Source organism: Eptatretus burgeri, chromosome 2 (genome assembly GCF_056783735.1).
Source record: "Eptatretus burgeri isolate ZD-2024b chromosome 2, Ebu_testis_v1, whole genome shotgun sequence".
In the NCBI taxonomy this organism is placed as follows: domain Eukaryota; kingdom Metazoa; phylum Chordata; class Myxini; order Myxiniformes; family Myxinidae; genus Eptatretus; species Eptatretus burgeri.
The window spans coordinates 50,778,489-50,800,380 of NC_140962.1; the positions used below are offsets into that span (position 1 = coordinate 50,778,489).

The following is a 21,892-nucleotide window of genomic DNA, read 5'->3' on the forward strand; positions in this document are numbered from 1 at the left end:
CACTGTGACCTCGACCTTTGACCGATTTTGACCAAAATCTAATCAGCACCAGGCATCACCCTCTTGAATCACGTGGTGTAATTTGACATTGGTAGCTTCTTCCTTTCTCGAGTTATCTGAACCAAACCATCAAAAATCGAATATTTTACCTCACTGTGACCTTTGACCGATTTTGACCAAAATCTAATCAGCACTAGCCATCACCCTCCTGAATCACGTGGTGTAATTTGACATTGGTAGCTCCTTCCGTTCTCGAGTTATCGTGCCTACAAACAAACAAACAAACAAACAAACAAACAGAAACGGAAGTCATCAATATACTTACGAAATCTTTAGATTTCGTAAGTAACAAGCAATCATAGACTGGTACTTACGAAATTGTCAACTTGACCTCTGACCTTGGCTTATAAAAGCTGTCTCTAGAGAAGGTAGCGACGCAAACCAGAATTTTCTACGATGATTCTGTACCAAACCATCATAGATCGAATGTTTGACCTCACTGTGACCTTGACCTTTGACCGATTTTGACCAAAAGCTAATCAGCGCTAGCCATCACCCTCCTGAATCATGTGGTCTAATTTGACATTGGTAGCTTCTTCCGTTCTCGAGTTATCGTGCCTACAAACAAACACACACACAAACAAACACACACACACACACACAAACAAACACACAAACAGATGACGGAAGTCATTAATATTCTTACAAAATCTTTAGATTTCGTAAGTAACAAGCAGTCATAGACTGGTACTTACAAAATCGTCAACTTGACCTCTGACCTTGTCTAATAAAAGCTGTCTCTGGAGAAGGTAGCGACGCAAGCCAGAAGTTTCTACGATGATTCTGTACCAAACCATCAAAAATCGAATGTTTGACCTCACTGTGACCTTGAGCTTTGACCGATTTTGACCAAAATCTAATCAGCGCTTGCCATCACCCTCCTGAATCACATGGTGTAATTTGACATTGGTAGCTGCTTCCGTTCTCGAGTTATCGTGCCTAAAAACAAACACACAAACAGAGGACGGAAGTGATCAATATATTTAAGAAATCTTTAGATTTCGTAAGTAACAAGAAAAAGACGTCATGCAGAGCACGATACTTGCAAAATCCACCCACCCCCACTCCAAAGGTTACCATGGATACATCAAATTGTCTATTTCATTAAGATTAAAATTGAAAATCTTAATCAAAGCTCAGGTCAATCAGATGAAAATTATTTTTCAGATTGAAATTGATGATTTTAGAAGTTTGACCTCGAGTTGACTTTTGACCTCACAAATATTTGCTTTTCCAAATAGTGATGAACTATGCAATTGCCGTTTAATTTTCAAATCAATTGGATGGAAATTGACGATTTTTCATTTGAAAATTCACGAAGTTTCTGTTGAAAATTGATTTTAGAAATCTGACCTTGAGTCGACCTTTCACCTTTTGACCTCAAAAATAGTTGGTTTCCCAATCCAATGATGTAATATGCAAATCTTGTTCAAATTTCAAGTCAATCGGATGAAAAAACAACAATTTTAGAAAATTTACCGCAAGATGACCTTTGACTTCAAAATCAATTGACTTCTCAGTTGAGACTAACTTTACAACTTGGTAAGGTTTCATGACAATCAGTTTAAAATTGCGATCTGTCGATGACAGACAGACAGACAGACAAAAAGATAGAAAGAATAACAACAAGAAGAAGACGTCGTGCACAGCAGGATACTAACAAAATCCATAAAACAAATTTGACCTCAAATATAATCGGTGGTTGAATGCAATGATCAAATCTGCAACTCCTCTTCAAATTTCAAGTCAATTGGATGAAAATTCACAATTTTAGAAAGTCGGCCTATGTTGTCCTTTTGGCTGATGTTGACCTCAAATTGGTGGTTGAATTCAGTGACCTGATATGCAAATCCTCTTTAAATTTTAAGTCAATTAGATGAAAATTTATCAATGGCATCTCCCGCGAGTCTTTGGGCCTCTCACTCTCTCACCGCAGACAGGTCAGTGGTCTTTCTGTCTTCTCCCGTATCCTCTCCGGTCTCGCCCCCCCTGCTCTGTCTGTGATTTGTCCCCACCATATTTCCGCAGGGCGCTCAAGGTCCGCCAACAACCCCCTTCTGCTAAAACTATCAAAATCATGAATCACGGCTCACCTTCACTCTTTCATTTCTCTTTTTTCCCGCCTTTCACATAAACTCCGTCATTCTATTCAATCCCATTCTACCCTCCAGGCCTTCAAAACAGCTATTCACCACCACCTATCATCCCCCATCCAAATCCTCCATCTTTTCTACCCCCCGTTAATCCACCCCAAACCCACCTCCTTCAAATTCCCTGCTTTCCTTCCTGAAAGTCCCTGTAATATCCATCTTGTACACCCCGTGTTCCCCGCCTCATCCCTCTCCCTTCCACAGATCTCCTAATGTCTGTTCCCTACTGTTTTGTCCTTCCCACTCCCGCCCCTCTTGTCTCATGCCCCCGTTGCTGTGCATTGTGCATCAGCTTTCATACGAGCCTTGACAATGTAAACAAAAAACAAAAAACAAAATTGAGGATTTTAGAAATACCACCTTAGTTGTTGACCTTTTGACCTCAAAAACAAGAGGTTTCTTCCTTATGACAAACTCTACCATGTGGTCAAGTTTCGTGAAGATCAGTTTATAATTGTAACCTCTAGGCAACAAACAGACAAACAGACAGACAGACAGACATAACAAAATCGACTGACCAATATACTTGAAAAATCTTCAATTTTGCAAGTAGCAAACAGACACACAGGGGTGAAAACATAACCTCCTTCCACCTTCGGTGGTGGAGGTAAATGTGGGTCAGCTGACTCGATGTACTGAAGAAAATTTAATGGCCCCTTTCATTGATACAAACTCGATAAACATGTATTGCATTACAAATCAATGTGTGTGTGTCTGTCCTGTTATTCAGTTCTTGAAATAGGGTTTACATGCGTTGCGGCTCTTTAGATTTCGTATTTGTGACCGAATTTGAAAAAAAATGGCTCTTCTTGCTATTTCGGTTGCCAACCATTGGCCTTGAGGTACGTACTCTTCTGGTCAAAAGTTTTAGAACACCCCCATTTTTCAGTTTCTACTGATATGTAAGCAGTTCAAGTCCAGTGAATAACCTGAAATGGTACAAATCTAAGCAGTAAACTGCCAGAGGTTAAAAAAAAAAGTTTAGGTTACCAAAAAATGAAAAATAATGTATATTTCAGAGTAGTTAAAAAAGGCCCTTTTCAGGGAATAAGTAATGGGTTAGCAACTGCAGCTGTTCTGCAGCAATTGAAGTAAATTAAGCCTTGAAAGTTGATGCAAACAATTCCTACAGGTGTCCCAACTTTTGTTTATTAGTTACAAACCCTCTGTCTGGATAAAAGCAGTGTTGGAACAGACTGTGTTGCTACACCCTCTGAAGCATTATTTGGACAATATTGCACTTCAGGAAGTAGTATATTGCTATCATAATCGTGAGAAAAAGACAATTAACAAAGGAAGACAGACAGACCATTATAACCCATAAAAGTGTAGGTCCTTCCTTTAGAGAAAATGCAAAGAAGCCAAGGTGTCAGTGAGTACAGTTTCCTACACCATCAAAAGGCACTTGGAACCTGGAGGAAACTCTGACAGGAAGAGGTCTGGCAGACCCAAAGCCACAACACAATCAGAAGACAAGTTTCTGAGAGTCAACAGCTTGTGTGATAGGCGGCTCACAGGACAGCAGCTTCAAGCACAGCTTAACACTGGTCGAAGTAAGGAAGTCTCCGTTTCAACTGTGAAGAGAAGACTTCACGCTGCAGGTTTGACAGGTCGAGTGGCAGTAAGAAAGCCATTGCTAAGATGGCAAAATAAGAAAAAGAGGCTTGCCTGGGCCATGAAGCACCACCAGTGAAATACTGAAAACTGGAAGAAGGTCTTATGGACCGATGAATCAAAATTTGAAATCTTCGGTTCATCACGCAGGGTTTTTGTACGTCGTTGAGTCGGCAAAAGCATGGTTCCTCATTGTGTGACACCAACTGTCAAACGTGGAGGAGGAAGCGTGATGATCTGGGGCTCTTTTGCTGGATCCAGAGTCGGCGACTTGCACAGAGTGACTGGCACCCTGAACTAAAAGGGCTACCACAGCATTTTGCAGCGCCATGCAATACCCTCTGGTCTATGCCTAGTTGGTCAGGGGTTCATGCCACAGCAAGATAATGACCCAAACACACCTCCAGGCTATGTCAGAACTACCTTCGAAGAAAAGAACAAGACGGTAGGCTTCAAATCATGGAATGTCCAACACAGTCTCCAGACTTAAACCCCATCAAGCTGGTTTGGGATGAACTGGACAGAAGGGTGAAAGCAAAGCAACCGACAAGTGCAACACATTTGTGGGAACTTCTGCAACATTGTTGGGAAGAACTTTCCGAACAATATTTGATTTCCATTGTGGAAAGAATGCCACGAGAATGTTCGGCTGTTATATCTGCAAAAGGTGGCTACTTTGACGAGTCAAAAATTTGATTAAATTTTGTTTAACAAAACGATTCCATGATTTATTTTTTTTTATCTGCAATTGTTTATTTGTTCTGTGCTTTAATTCCAGAGTACATTGAAACATTCAACTGCTTAAATTTCAGTAAAAACTGGAAAAATGGGGGTGTTCTCAAACTTTTGACCAGTAGAGTACACTCACCTCAGATCCGTCTCGCCTGAGTATGAACCTCGGCCCAGCTACAAACTACCATACTGGTGTCATGCAGGCAGTGTGAGGCATCAATGTGTACGTCTTCCCTCAGATAGAAGTTCAACTCAGCGTCCTGTCTCCCAGCATTAGTTGGTGGACGTTAAAGATCTCAATGTGTCATTCTCGAAGAGTAGGCAAGCCATCGCCGACACCTTGGTGAAATTTAATTCCTGCCCTAACCTATAGAGGGCGTTGCATCAGCAGCCTTGTGCTGTATATGAAAGAAGAACAACAAAATGGTGGTTCTATGAAGCAATTTGCCAAGAAGATTAATGATTGCCAAAGGCAATTTTCAAAGGAAGAAGACTTGATAATATCTTCAGTAGAGCAGCAAAAATAAATAAAAAGAAAAGGAAAAAAAGCCTACTGCTGTATGCCTTACTTTTTAATCTCTCAGCATGGGCATTCTGGGCCTTTTAAGCACAAGGCATGTCACAGTGGCCTATCAACCGCATACAGGAAGTTCACAAAAAATGTAAACACCGATGTAAAGTCACTTACTTAATAGGGTGTTAGGCCACCACACGTGGCCAGTATGGCTTGTATGCGCAGCGGCATAGAATCTATCAGCATCTGGAATTCTGTCGGAGGGATGCAGCACCATTCTTCCAAGAGAAAGTCAATCAACTAATACCTGGATGATGGAGGTGAAAAATGCTGTCTTATGTTCCATAAATGCTCGATTGGGTTCAGATCTGGTGACTGAGAAGGCCAAGACAAATGGAAAACATCAGTGTCATGCTCATCAAACCATTGGGCAACTGCACATGCTCTGTGGATGGGGGCATTGTCATGCTGAAAGACACCCCTTTCGGCAGGAAATAAATGCCACACAATTGGGTGAAGATGATCACTCGGTACCATTAATTTGGGATTGACATTGATCTTGCCTTCTAAGGGAATGACTGCACCCAAACCATGCCAGGAAAATGCATCCCACAACATTACAGAACCACCAGAACCCTTCACTGTTGGAACCAAGCACTCAGGGTTGTGGAGTTATTTATGTTGTCACCACAAGTGCACTTGTCCGTTTGTCGAGAACATGGTGAAGGATGCTTCATCTGACCATGTCACATTTCTCCACTGTTCAGTAGTCCATTGAATGTGCTCTTTTCACCAATGGACGTGTATTGCCAGGTGTGTTTGAGTGGTTTGTGCACTGCAACCTGACTATGGTATCCCACCTCTGTGGAGTTCTCGGCAAACCGTTTTTGATGAAACTGGCTGCTCGTGTCCCACGTTGAAATTTACAATAAATTGCACTTCAAATTAATGCACGTATATCACGATCATGGAGTATGCGCTCCCGCCCACTGTTGCCCTTTGCTGATGTCTTTCCCTTAGCCATGCAGACATCACCTTTGACACCGTTTCTTATGAAACATTTGCAAGTTGAGCTGTCTTTGTTGGGGTGTGTTTGGCAGGAGCTTCAGTAACATCACCCCTCTTTCAAAGTCTCTGAGGTCTCCTATTTAAGCCATGCTAGCCATAATTTTCAGCAATGCAAGCTGGTGTAGCATTTTTATACATGACCCTAAGCATGCTGGGATGTTATTTACTTCATTAACATGTGGGCCACACCAGTGTGGAAGCTGTTGCTTTCATTATACTTGGTGTCCCTCGTTTACCTTGTGTTACAATTGTTTTGTCCACTACCTGTATGTTTCTCAAATTCAGCAATGATCAAGTCTAAAAACATTGTAAGTGTGAAAAGATTGAAAGGCCATGAATGATATTTGGACAATTATAATTGTATAATTTAATTATGCACCCCACTATTATGCACCTCCATAATTATTTGGACATTAACAAAAAAATCTGTGGTATCAACATGTGAGGCTTTACCCATCATTCCAATGCTGCTTTAGATGCCGTTTGGTAAGTTCCATAACTCCATCAAACCACTGCCAGAAGGTAAAGTTCCTGCTTGGAAGACTCTCCTGGAAAGGATGAGGGAGGTGGGTGGGAGTTGGGGGGGGGGTTGGGGGAGGGATGAAATATAAAATGTCATGATTCAAAGAAAATAAAATGAGTAGACAACAATTGTTGTTAGTTAGATACTATACTCACAAAAAAATTAGAGCAACTTTACAATGAAAAAAAAGAGAGTTCAGAGAACACCTTACCCCACACAGCCTTAAGAAACAAAGATATTAGGCAGGGTTTGCAGGCGGCAAATTTGATTGTTCATGATGACGTAAAATGCCGCAATATTTTGTCCAAATACAGTAATCCCTCGATATACAGAAAGGTTTACATTTTTAAACTATTTCCGTTCGGTGAATTTCCGTATGTCAAATTTACTTATCCCATATACTCCCATTATGTAAGTGAAGATAGGGTCTTACAGAACAAAAACTTGACTACAATGTGAAAAAATACGCAGTTTGAATGTAACAAACTTTATTAAAATACTATGTCTTAAGACTGAGTGGCAGGCTGAGGGGTGGCAGATTCATCCACATCCTCTGAAGAAGTGGCAGATTCATCCACATCCTCTGAAGAGGTGGCAAACTGAGGTGTGGCAGAGAGGCAGGCTTGGTTGCTACATCCTAGGAAGTATCAGCCCCATCATCTTTCTTGGAGAAATATACATGCAAGGTTGCTGCTTTGCATGTTGCTTCTTTTCCTTGTACAGTTAGTTCCCTGTCGCAGTTGATTGAATCATTAGTTTGCCTGACTGGTTTGAGTCAGGGAGTGAGTGAGTGAGTGAGTGAGTGTGTAAGGATCATTGTCAGTGAAGATTTAGAGTCCCATTTTGATGAGTGGAAGCTTCCGACTATGTATGACAATGAAAATTACAACAAGTTACGGGATTGTCGTTTATGTACTGCAGTAAGGATTGCCAGTAACTGAAGTTATTACAGTTCTAATTGTAGGAGTCTGCAGAGAATAACTGCTTAAAACTAGAAAACCAATCAGAAACCCAACCAGCAAATTTGATGTGCAACATGTAATGTTGTCACGATTGTCACCTGAATTAAGCGATCATGGAATTTCCCTTGCAAATCACATCACCCACAACATCTGTACACATTTTTGCACACAATAAATGCCAATATCTTCTATAAACTAGAGTTCATAGAAAATCTTGCAATGGTGTAGTATTTTTGCCAAGAACTGTCAGACCCCGCTATTTGTGGGGGATACGTTCCTGAAAAATGCTGCGAATGTCAGGGTCCGCGAATGTCGGGGCATTGTTTTAAACAAAACCCCCAAAAATTTTTATAACAAGGTCGAGGCTCATGGAAGAATGATTACACAGGACAAATCAGGACACAACAAAACAAAGGGGAAACAGCAGGGCGGAGGGAGAAAGTAGTCGGAGATGGACAAACAAGGGATGCAGGTAACGATGAGCGGTAAGGGAGAACGCAAAGGGTGGACAATATGGATACATAAACACAATTGTGTTTGACCAGTTTGTGATTTTGTCAAGGTGTGAGGAGAGGGAAGAGGCTGCCGCCTGTCTGTCAGAAAGATGTGTAATCTCATGGCAGAGAGTGCAGTCATCAGCAAAGAGATAAAGAGGATTTTCCAGAGAGTCAGTGAGATCATTGATGAAGATGAGGAATAATATGGGGCCTCGAACACTGCCTTGTGGTACTCCAGCCTTGACGTCCATAGAGACGGCCCTGATCTCATGTCTGATATCGAGTGTCTCCACCATTGTTGGGGGAGTAGAAGCAGCATGTCCAAGGTAGAGTGACCAGGTCTGAATCCAAAAAGATGATCTGAGATGAGGCTGTTGGAGAAAAGGAACGATTTTATATCAATTGCAATGACGTATTCCATGACCCTGCTGATGATTGGAAGGAGAGCAAGCCAATTGGGCTGTGGTTAAGGGATTCATTTTTTAAAACCTTTTTTTATGTAATGCTTTGATGTTGGCTGATTTCCAAAATTAACATGTGGATATAGGGGACCAGTCCTGAACTGTACAAAAAAAAAAAAAGTAAAAATGAAATAAATAAATAAATAGGGGAAAAAATTTGCGAATATGCAAATGTGGAAGCAGGTCACAATTTATGACCCGTGAATACACTGGGTCCGTGGGTTCGACAGTACTGCTAAACTCGAGGTTTTTGAAAGTGGCAAGAAAGCAATGTGTTCTCCAGTGTTCAAGGATACGATTCAATTTAAATAAAATAAAGATTGTAAAAGGTTATAGAATTTTTTTTCCCCCCAAAGTTTACTGCTGTTTATGCACTGTCTTTTACACCACCATATTTAACACCTCAAATTAGTTATTAATTATTACCCATTCGTAATAATTAATTATTCATGCATGTTTGTGTCCTTTACGATGTCCCTAAGAACAGTGTTTCTTGTTTGGAATGATTTTCAATTCTGTATGACTGCCAAACAGGCAGACAGACTAAAAACATCACCTTACTCCTCTGTGCACGTGCAAGCTCGTGCATGCTAACAAATCGGGATGAGTCTGTACAATTTGTGAAATTCAGAGCCACGGAACTGCTAAACTGCAGATTCATGTTCTACAGTGTTCAAAATGTAAACTTACACAGAAATGAAGTAGTTCCTCGATCATAGACCGACGTCTATAGACAGACAGGGAGAGTGAACCAATTGCTTCACCCTGTTTTACGCTTAGCATGTGTGGTAATTAGATAAGAATGGTTTGGTGTCATTCAACACCAAAGGAGGTGGCTCACGCTATTAGGATGGTAAAAGGAAGGTGGTGGGATGTCACTCAGATTGCAGTTGCTCCCCAGTATAATGTTCATAGCAGTGTCATTTCCACGGCAGTAGACTGGATTATTCAAGGAGCCATCGCCGAAGTGTTACAAAGTCCCACGAGGAGATCATTATCATGTCACCCTTGCCATATTCAATTATACATCAGCTTACAAGGTACAACAAGTGGTGCCAGGCACAACAAATCCCACCCATTTAAGGCATAAAGTTATTTTGGGGATCAAATTTAAATTTGATACATCCTGAACCTGAATGTTGATTATAAGGAATAGAATAAGGAATATTTTAGTCTTAGTTTGAAGTCAATTAAACCATTTTTGACGAAGTTATGACCGTAAAATAATTTTGACCTTTCAAGGCCACGTAAGGTCAAAGGTAATGGTGTCAAATGAAAGCCAATAAAGGACTTCATATATGTCTTCCATGGTAAACACACGCATATTCCTAACCTTTTTATCCCGCCCCCCAGAGGGAGGGAGCGGGATATTGTAATCGTCCGGTTTGTTATCTTGCCAAAACGAAGTTTTTGCAAAATAAATTAGTTTGTCTGTTTGTTTGTCTGTCTGTTAGCAACTTTATGGCAAAACGGCTTTAGCAAACACTCAAATTTAATCCACAGGTGGGCAATGAAGCTTGGACGACCCCATTAACTTTTGGGTCCAATTGGATCAAAGGTCAAGGTCACAAAAAGATCAAAATCGTTTTTCGCTCATAACTTCGTCAAAAATGATCTGATTTACTTCAAACTAAGCTTATAGTGAACCTTATTCCATTTATCACTTATAATCCTTTCCATTCCTAGAGTGAAAAATGCATATTTGTGAAGATCGGTAGGGTCCGAAGTTTTGGGGGTCATCGTCATCTGTCAAAATTACATATTTTCCATTACAAATCAAAAAGGTTTTGGAATATGCGAGTTTAGGAATATGAAGACATATATCAAGTCCTTTATTGGCTTTCATTTGACACCATGACCTTTGACCTTATGTGGCCTTGAAAGGTCAAATTTATTTTACGGTCATAACTTCGTCAAAAATGGTTTAATTGACTTCAAACCAAGACTAAAATATTTCTTATTCTATTCCTTATAATCAACATTCAGGTTAATGGGCTGTCACACCTTGACGATTTAGCCAGCGTATGCCGACGTATGAAAAATTTGTCTAAATCGCTGGCACATGTCGAATACGTAATGGGTAAGTTTTGTATACGTTAAGAACACGCTGAAGCATGCTGGCATATGTCGTAGTACGCCGAGCTCGTCGACAAATTTTAACATGCTCAAAATTTTTCGACGTATGCCAGTGTATGACTCACACGTTCCGCATACGCTGGCCATAAGTTGTAGGCACGTTACGAGATCGTTGACACACGTCACTTGTAAGTTACTCATAAGTCGAAACACGTCGAGGTAATGTTTAGCGTACCCGAAACTTATTTCTAACCTATGAGTAACGTGCTTTGAACCTATGTGTAACGTATCTCCAACGCACATTGACGTATGTAGATGTATTTGACGTCTTCCGGACGACCACAGAACTTACTGAACGTGTTTCTAACTTACAGCTACCGTATAATGGCGTATTGGCAGCGTTTAGGGGAATTGGTATATAAAAATGGGCTTCACAGGAGGAACCCGTCAGTGTTCCAGACTCCATGTTTTTTTGTATTTTTATTTTTTTCTTCGGCATGACGGTGATGTTGACACTTCGATTACGAGTGCGGTTATGATTTAAATCGTTGAGCGGCAGCCTATGAATAGCCTACGCCACGTGATCATCAACGATACGCTGTCGCACCCTATGCATACGTTAGACTATCGTTGGGCATACGTTGTGAATGCCGACAACACGCTAAACATTCGTTGGTATAAGTGATCTATAAGTTATCGAAACGTTCTGTGTACGTTACTAATACGTTATGCATTGTCCAACTCGTTATGAATACGCCAAAAACTTAAAAAAAAAACATCAATAGTTCAGCATAGAAAAACATTAAAAAAAAAGCCGAAGAAAACTTCGAAGAATGCTGCAAAGAAGTCTCCTGGCCGTGGCCGTGGATGCGGACGCAAGGAGGATCCATCATCACCCACACCCTCCTCATCACGCTCACCTACTACTACTGACATGGACCTACTACTACGACTACTACTAATGACACGCTCATCTACTACTACTACTACTACTACTACTACTACTACTACTACTACTACTACTACTACTACTACTACTGATACTACTGACATGGACATGTACTCACCATGGAGTCTGAAACACTGACGGGTTCCTCCTGTGAAGCCCATTTTTATGTACCAATTCCCCTAAACGCTGCCAATACGCCATTATACGGCAGCTGTAAGTTAGAAACACATTCAGTAAGTTCTGTGGTCATCCGGAAGACGTCAATCAAATACGTCTACATACGTCAATGTGCGTTGGAGATACGTTACACATAGGTTCAAAGCACGTTACTCATAGGTTAGAAATAAGTTTCGGGTAGCTAAACATTACCTTGACGTGTTTCGACTGATGAGTAACTTACAAGTAACGTGTGTCGACGTGTGTCAACGATCGCATAACGTGCCTACAACTTATGGCCAGCGTATGCGGAACGTGCGAGTCATACGCTGGCATACGTCAAAAAATTTTGAGCATGCTTAAAATTTGTCGACGTGCTCGGTGTACTACGACGTATGCCAGCGTGCTTCAGCGTGCTCTTAAAGGCCCGGTCACACCTTGACGTTTTAGCCAACGTATGCCGATTTTTGAATTTTTTTTCTAAAACGCTGGCACACGTTGAATACGTTATGGGTAAGTTTTGATAACATTGAGAGCACGCTGGCATACGTCGTAGTACGTTGCCATACGTCGTAGTACGTTGCCATAAGTCGTTGTACGTTGGCTTTAAACGTTGTACTTTTCGGTTGTCCTCAAATTTTTTCATGCTTGAAATTTCACGACGTATGCCGGCGTATGACTCACACGTTCCGCTACGCTGGCCACAAGTTGTAGGCACGGTCTGCGATCGTTGACAGACGTCAACACATGCTACTTGTAAGTTAATCATAAGTTGAGACACGCCGAGGTAATGTTTAGAGTACCCGAAACTTATTTCTAACCTATGATTAACGTGTTGTTGGCATGTTACGCGATCGTTGCCACACATCGACAGACGTTACTTTTAAGTTACTCATAGGCTGAAAGACGTCGGTATAATGGATCATCCTTGCGTCAGCGTCCACGGCCACGGCCAGGACACTTATTTGCAGCATTCTTCAAACTTTTCTTCGGCATGACGAGGATGTTCACACTTCGATGTCTAGCTTGGCTATGATTCCAATTGTCCATCGGCAGCGTCTATTTAAAATAGTCGAGTTTGAGCGTTTTAACACGTTCAGAAGAAACGTTTCAAATTTCCAAACCCCAGCGTCAAAAAAAAAAAAAAAAAAAAAAAACCAAGGCGAGTGACAGCAATTTAAATCGTTCATTGTAAACAATGAAAGTAGCTGAGTGGTACCGTTTAAAAGTCGTTGAGTGTAAAAAAATCCAATTGTTGAGCGCAAGCGTCTACTTTCAATAGTGGAGATGCAGCCATTTAAATCGTTGAGTGGCAGCCTATGAACCTACCCGTGGAAACGCGGATGCAAGGACGATCCATCATAACCCACACCCTCCCCCTCACACCCACCTACTACTGCCAACATGAACAAACTACTACTAATACTAATACTAATAGTAATACTGATACTGATACTGTTACTGCTGACATGGACATCGACTCAAAAAGGACTCGAAAACACTGTTGGGTTCCCCTTTTATGAACACCATTTTTATATACCAATTCCCAAAACCGCTGGGAACACGTCTTTATATGGCAGTTGTAACCTAGAAACACGTTCATTTATTTTTTTTGTCGACCGGAAGACGTCATTGGAATATGTCTACATACGTCGATGTGTGTTGGGGCTACGTAAAGAATTGGTTCAAAGCACGTCAAACATAAGTTAGAAATAAGTTTCGCGTAAAAAAGACATTACCGCGACGTGTTTCGACTTATGAGTAGCCTATGTGGACGTGTGTAAGCGTCCACATATCGTGTGTAAAACTTATCCCCATCGCATGCGAACGTGTGTCATACGCCGAGTACGTCGTAAAATTTTGAACATGTTCAAAATTTCTTGACGTACTCTACTTACTACGACTTATGATAGCGTATTTAGCGTTCTACTCACGCATACCAAACTTACCCATACCGTATTCGACGTGCCCCAACGTTTTAGACACATTTTTTGTGACGTCGGCATACGCTGGCAAGATCGCCAAGGTGTGACCGCGATTTTGACCCTTCCATTTCTACGGCAGTTATGATTCGAATCGTTGTGAGTCAGCCTTTTAATAGGCTACGTCACGACATCGTCGGCGATGCGTGCAACGCGCTATGCCTGAGTTAGACTATCGTTGGGCATCGGTTGTGTAGGCCGACAACAGGTTCAGCATTCGTTGGTATAAGTTATCTATAACACAACGAAACGTTCTGTGTAGTTACCAATGCGTTATACATAAGACCAAGTCGCTATGAATACGTCCGAATCTTTAAAAAAAAACATCAAAAGTTCAACGTAAGCCAGCGTTTTACATAAATTTTAACACATTGCCATCGCTGGCTAAAACGTCAAGGTGTGACCGGGCCTTAACGTATACAAAACTTACCCAAAACATATTCGCCGTGTGCCAGCGTATTCGGCAAATTTTTCATACGTCGGCATACGCTGGCTAAAACATCAAGGTGTGACAGGGCATGACGGTGATGTTGACACTTTGATGTCTAGTGCGGTTATGATTTGAATCGTCGAGCGGCAGCCTTTTAATAGGCCACGCCACGTGATCGTCGGCGATACGCTGCCGCGCGCTATGCATACGTTAGACTATCGTTGGGCATACGTTGTGAACGCCGACAACACGCTAAGCATTCGTTGGTATAAATTATCTATAAGTTATCGAAACATTCTGTGTACGTTACTAATACGTTATGCATACGTCCAACTCGTTATGAATACACCAAACACTTAAAAAAAAAAAATGAATAGTTCAGCGTACGCCAGCGTTTTACCTACATTTTGATACGTTGCCATACGCTGGCTAAAACGTCAAGGTGTGACTGCCCCTTTAAGGATGTATCAAATTTAAATTTGATCCCCAAAATAACTTTATGCCTTAGATGGTTGGGATTTGTTGTGCCTGGCACCACTTGTTCGATTCATAATGGAAAATATGTAATTTTGACCGATGACCATGACCCCCAAAACTTCGGACCTAACCGATCTTCACAAATATGCATTTTTCACTTTAGGAATGGGTAGGATTATAAGTGACAAATAGAATAAGGTTCACTATAAGCTTAGTTTGAAGTAAATCAGATCATTTTTGACGAAGTTATGAGTGAAAAACGATTTTGATCTTTTCATGACCTTGACCTTTGATCCAATTGCACCCAAAAGTTAATGGGGTCATCCAAGATTCATTGCCCACCTATGGATTAAATTTGATAGTGTTTGCTAAAGCCGTTTTGCCGTAAAGTTGCTAACGGACAGACAAACAAACCGGAAGATTACAATATCCCACTCCCTCCCTCCGGGGGGGGGGGCGGGGGGGGGGGATAAAAATGGAAACTGCATAAATAGCAAAACTTTAGCACGTCTGTACGAGATCTTTGCAAAAATGGATGGTAAACCACCTCAGTGACATTCAGCCTAAATAATGATGGGATTTGTTCAAGGCACTGACAGGGAACACCGAACATTTTCAAAGGATATTGTGGAATCAACATTTCCAAGCAAGGCAGTTTAATGACATTAAATGAGACAGCAGGCTTGGAAGTAGAAATGTGCACATACATATCTGTACAGTGGGTTCAAACTAAAATAAAATAAAAGAAATGAACTACTGTTGGACTAACGAGTTAGGACAACAAGTTGATTTTTTACATGCAAGGTCATGCTTCGTGTAACAGCGAGATAACAAAACAGAACAGGCCAAAGCACAGTGAAAAGGGGGTAAACACCAACAGCAGCATAGACGTACACATGAGAGGGGCGTTTATTAATTTTAATCATGTTTGTTTCGTTTGTGTGGCATTTTGATTGGAGGAGGCAGAAAGGGACTTCTGCAAGGAATAAATTTAATCTCAAAATCGAATTTAATCCACTTTGCATGTGCAACGCAATGAAGAGTCGACTCGTAGTTGTCAATATTTTTTTATGACCCTCTGTCACTTGCAGGCAGCCAACTGACCATTACTTCTGTGAGAAAATTCAGGATGTAATAATGCTGTTTTGGGAGCTTGCAAGGCTGGATCCCAAGAGGTAGGGACAAAGTGAATGTTACAATTTTAGCATACGTGCAGACCAAATTTAAATTTTTAGCACCGACTCGTTTCTCGGCTCACTCCTACATTAAGAGATACTGTCATTTGAATCTTGCATCACAGCCTCTTATTTTTTTGGAGAGAAATATAAGTTCATGAAGGAACTGAATAACAAAAGGCAGCATGTACATACACCGACACGAGGATGGGGAGGGGAAGGGTAAAGATTACACGTGAGTCCATGAGAACAAATATACGACACATTGGACAGAATGGAAAGGAAAAGGGGAGTATGGGGTCAGCAAGCAGAGGAAGGGAACAATGGTGGGAATGGAAGAAAGCATGAGATGACAAAGGACGGAACTTTTTTCTCCTTCATATAATCGAGGCTTGTAGAAGAGCTAGTACACTGAATGGGGTGGGTAGACATGAAGGATGCAGAAGGAAACTAAGGAGAGAAAACTGGAAAATTGGAAGGAGGGGGGATTTGGATGGGATTAACAAGGGTAGAAGAGATCATGGTTTTGGATTGGGGAGAATGTGAGACCAAGGTGAACAGTTGTCTTGAAGACCTGGAGGGAAGAATGAGATTGAAGAGGATGTGGAAGTTCATCCCACAGGTGGGGGAAAATATAAAAATAAAAAAAAAGAGGAAAAATGGTTGGAGGTGAGAAGTGATCCTGGATTTAGGTAGCTTCACCTTACTCTAACCCCAACACTGTTCAGCTTGGAGGCGCCATCAGAAAAATTGCATGTAGGACAATCCAGTTAAGTCAAGAGGTCAATGATGTAGACCAAAAATAAAGTATATCTGAAATGGCTGGCTTGCGGAACACAGCCTCAAGAAGGCAATTGCTCAAAAGACAAACTCGATATTTTTATTCCCAGACAAAATCTGAGAACAATTCAAGGTGGGGCCCCCAAATGTCATCAGCAGATAGCTTGGAAAGTAAGGCTGGGAGTCAGACCATGTTGAAAGCTTAATAGATGTCCAGAGAAACGGCCAGTATCTCATTTGTGGTTTCGTCCACCCATAACAGAATAGTTAGGTTGAAAGCCAAACTGAAGACCAGAGATTCAAGAGCTGGAGAAGAGATAATGCCTGTTCTGTAGGATTACAGATTCAATCATTTTGCTGAAGATAAGGAGAAGGCTGACCAGTCTAATTGAATGAATCAGACTTGAAAACTCTCTTACAGTGAATGAACTAAATGCAATGAATGAACTCAGTGGTATAATGTTATAAAATTAATGAAGGTCAGAGAATGAATTAAATACAATGAATGAACTCAGTTACAAGACTTGGTGATTTAATGGTTAAAATGTCAGCTTCGAGTCAGGAAGGTTGGCGGTTCAAATCCTGGCCGAGTCATATCAAAGACTTAACAACAACAACAAAAAAAAGGCACATGCTGATTCCTTTCCTGAAGTTCAGCATTTAACGTGACAAGAGCACAAACAATCCTCATCGTTTGGCATCCATGCGGAAGAGGAAATTCCTCCTTAGGAAATGCCCCGCTGAGTGGGGTGAGAAAAGCAGCACCATTGTTGTGACTTCGCTGGTACCCAGATTATCCCATGAAGTGACGGCACTTTCCTCAAGCTCATTGGCTGTGTTTGTCTCATCAAAGCCTTGTGTTGTGTCGTGCATGTTCGTCTGTACATCCATGTGCGTGACAGCTCCACGATGAGTTTTAGATCATGTAAAAACAAAAAAACCGAGAAGGGCACTCGGAAGAGCGCATACCTCCGCCATACAATGCCTGATCCACGAGAACACGTAGGGCCAATACATTTTTGAACTAGAAGGGCACTCGGGAGAGCGCATACCTCCGCCACGTAATGCCTGATCCACGAGAACATAAGAGGCCCAATACGTTTTTCAAATATCATGATATACAGTACTATCTTTTACAAAAAAACAACCAAGACAGAGCATGAACTGAAGATGCCATTCATCCAATTTTTCATTCAAACAAAACCGGACCAGGTTTTTAAGGTACAGCCTCACAGGGCGACGGTATGAAGAGCCGTTGGTGTGCAGCTCGATGTCTTCCTACATGGCACTGAGTGGATGAGCAGGCTAGTAAGGGCAAGCGGCAACAGTGTAACCAGATCCAGAGCATCCCAAACAAGGACAGGATGAAGAAGAGAGTGGTCAAATCACCAGTATTCTGCCTTTTGTCCCCTCCCCACTCCTTCAGCGCCATGCCCCACACACTCCAAGGTGCTGCCAAATCACGGTGGTCCACGCTAGTTGTGGCAGTCAATCAGGCTCATCATGTACGTGTCCAAGTTGTAACAGTCCTTGTGGCACCACCATGACACTAAACCACCTGGTCTGGACACGATCCATATTCAGATGAGGGGGAACATCAGATGGACCACTCTTACACTTTGCTAACCATGACGTCGGATAGCACCACTCCTGCCCCCTCTCTCCCAGCTGTGACACGAAAGATGACTTCAATCGAAACCTTAATACAAACTAGAAGGGCACTCTTCGACGTTGTGATGTTGCCAAAGATACCTCCACCCACATTATTACATCATTATACATACTTGTACCAAGTTTGATTGAAATTGAACCCAGATTCAAAACATAAAATAATTCTGGCTGCCAGACCATACATACATCCTACCAGGTTGAAATAATAAAATAAAAAAATTCACTGTGAGTACTACATCATAAATGTGAAGTTTCATGTCGATTGATGAAGTGGTTTAAGAGAAAGAATTTTTAAAGATTTTTATTGAATCCAATATGGCTGCCAGACCATGTGACCTATTAATTATTCGTGAACATTTGGATGAAGTGTCCCGTCGATCTTTCAAGCCGTTCTGGAGAAGAAGATTTTTTAAAGTTTATTCTTCAAAAAAAATCAGAGCTGCCAAACCATGTGATATATGACGTCATTGGTGGAGAACGTTTTGTTCCTCATGGATAGGCGATCATACCTGCAAAGTTTTGCCTCGATCTGTTCAACCGTTTTGGAGAACAAGATTTTCGAAGGCTTTTATGTAAAAAAACAAAAATGGCTGCTAAACCACATGACCAATGACATCATTAATTCCAACCCCCCCCCCCCCCATGCAATTTAGCCTCAAGATGGCCCTCAAAAATGTTCATACTAATCGGATAAAGCATTCGCGCATGCAATGATGCCACCGATGAAATCATCAAGATTTTCTGAAAAATTTCCCATGGGGAGTACTTGACACGTGCCAAGTTGCAATTTTTTCTATGGAGCGGTTTTGGAGAAAAAGAGGTCCAAAGTTTTTCCTTTTTTCCAATATGGCTGCCACACCACATGACCTATGACATAATTATCATTAAAACATTCTACATGAGTAGTCGCACCTATGATGAAAATTTTGTGCCAATCGGATAAGCGGTTGCAGAGACAACAGAGAAAATTAGTACGGACGGACAGACGGACATCATGCCTCCGAAAACATAATGGCTCCAGCAACTTCATCAGCGGTGGCATAAAAAAATTATGTGACAAACAGTGACAAGAAAAACAAGTGAATCAAAAAATATATATATAGGCCAACTGCAACGTCTGTACTTGTTTAGAAGCCAACTCACCCTGTTGAACTGGGCCCAGGTGATGGTCAGGTTGTTAAACTCATCCCGGTGCATGGCCGAGCTGTTGAAGGCTTTCTGTGCCAAGAACACAATATTTTCCTCAGAGAGGCCCCGCTGACTCTGGACTTCAGATTTCAATTTAGAGTTCAAAGCTTCAACCAGCTGTGGCCACAGCACTTTCTCAGGGACCTGGAAAGGGATCCGACCCTGAGGGATGAAACAAATAAAAATACGCAACAGAAACTAGATTAAAACCATGGGTGAAAAGGATGATAAAGAAGTGAAATTACAGCACATCTACCATACAAGGTGTTTTGAGAGCTGAAAAGGAATTGTAAATTGCAAAAAAACAATTTTTAAAATTTTTTTTTGAGATATCGACATTACCTTAATCTGCAGAATATAAACTTCAAAATGATACCAACAACAACAACAAAAAGATAAGTCTGAAGACGACGATGGTTCACGAGCGGTATTTGACGATGTAGATTATTTCAGAAGTCAGGGATGAGACAATGTGATAATGTTTGACCAAGGTATAAAAATGATCAACATGATGTGGTACGAGTGACAGGTTATTAGCTGCAAAATGTCGAAAACCCGGTTTCATTCAACAACTTTCAAAATTTGACCTTTGCATAACCTTTAAAGGTCACAAAATTAATGTTGTGGACATTAAAATAAGGAAACAGGATACGTGCTATAGCTTATTGGAGTTAGTTTGTTGAAGAAGGTCGAAAACCCGGTTCGATTCCCACAACTTTGAAAATTTGACCTTTGTGAACTTTAAAGGTCAAAGGTCAAGGATTATGACCTTTGGAGCAAAACTTCCTCTGGAACATTCCAGGAACAATATAATGTCATATAGGCTATATGGCATTTCGCACACCTCAGATTATCCATACTTTGATGAAATCAGCGTAAAAACAAACTTGAAGGGGGCGCCACTGGCAAGGTGTTCGAGATAGTGCAAAATGGTTTCAAGACTTTAGGTGGGGAATGACCTCAAGATTATGCATAAAAAAATATTGTCATCCGAGCTCTCAAATTTGGGCGGTCGTATGATTTTTATGTCAAAATTTGACATTTTCTAAGTTCGTGACCTTGACCTTGGGATGAAAATGAAAAATCATGCTCCGTGGGGCTATGCACGTGCCATTGGGCTAACCAAATACCGAAACCTCTGCCAGATTCGACAAACCCCTCGGAGAAGATAATTTTTCATGTCAAAAGTCGCAATTTTCTAAGTTTGTGACCTTGACCTTGGGACGAAAATGAAAAATAGAGCTCCGTGGGACTATGCAGGTGCCATTGGGCTAACCAAATACCGAAACCCCTGTCAGATTCGACAAACTCCCAAGGAGAAGATGCAAATTGAAATCGGCTACCCCCTAAAAACACGTTTTTTGGGCGTGGCTCCGCCCATTCTCAGGAAAACACAACTTGATCATGATAGAAACCTCCCACCAAAATTTTGTCAGGATCGGATCAAAACCCACGGAGCTATGCTCGGGACAGACAGACAGACAGACAGACAGACAGACAGACAGACATACAACAATAACGAATATAGTGGTCACTTATTTTTTTCGTGAAAATATTTTTTCGTGAACCAATAGCATGTACACTTCTTGAGTTGTTAGAAACGTTAAGATGGAAATGGAGCATTGAAGATAAGGTATTGGCACAGCATTATCAACCTTATCTAACACACAAACCTTATCATGCCAAGTATGTATAACACACACCTTAGCAACAGGCTGAGGCTTACTTCAATTATACTTCAGGAGTTTATCTCTCATGGTAGATAGAGTAACTTGTGGGAATGCCTTTTAGGGGATAACTTTGCATCGTACGACGATAGTTATTTCCCTTGTTGCATATATTAACATAAACGTGCAGTAAAAAGCCGATAGATCAGGAAATTTCAGGATAGATCAGGATCAGGAAGAAAGATGTCAGCCTTCCCCAGATGTATGTCTAAAGCAGCTTTCCCCTGAAACATTTATCATGTTTTATCCCTCTGTAAACTGTCATATGTTATCTTATAGATTATACAAGCCAAAGGCATTAGTTTTGGTGGGAAACACCATGAGAACTCTCCTGACCTTGGCCTTAATCAGCACCACCAACGAGGTGAGAGGTCATGGCAGGATGTCCCACTGATGGACAGGGCTCGTGAGCCAACAACTGTTGTGTGAGGAGGGGCCAGTGTGGTAACGTACTGAGAAGGGACGGGACGGGGGGGGGAGCTTAGAGTATAAAGGTGGATGTGAACCACAGGGGAGGAGGGTGAGAACCACGGGGGGTGGGAGGTGGAGAGGGTTGGGGAGATGCTCCTGGACCCAACGAGCATAGGACACACCCTGCCTGCAGCACTCCCTCCTTCCACCTGAGTACCCCATCTCATGCTGTGACCAGCAGTGCCCATAACCTGACCCCCATCGTAACAGCTCGTGCTTGGGGCATGAA

General features: G+C 41.5%; 1 protein-coding gene across 3 annotated transcripts in view; it reads right to left on the reverse strand.

The window, feature by feature from the left end:
* LOC147032025 (signal transducer and activator of transcription 5B-like) overlaps positions 1–21,892 on the reverse strand; it is a 109,306-nt gene that overhangs the window by 32,318 nt on the left and 55,096 nt on the right. For all 3 annotated transcript variants that reach the window (XM_085869297.1, XM_085869298.1, XM_085869299.1), the window contains 2 exons: positions 19,421–19,627; positions 6,592–6,686 (listed from right to left, as the gene is read on the reverse strand). In XM_085869297.1, coding sequence (XP_085725423.1) covers positions 6,592–6,686; positions 19,421–19,627 — 302 coding nt within the window. The remainder of the gene's footprint in view (positions 1–6,591; positions 6,687–19,420; positions 19,628–21,892) is intronic.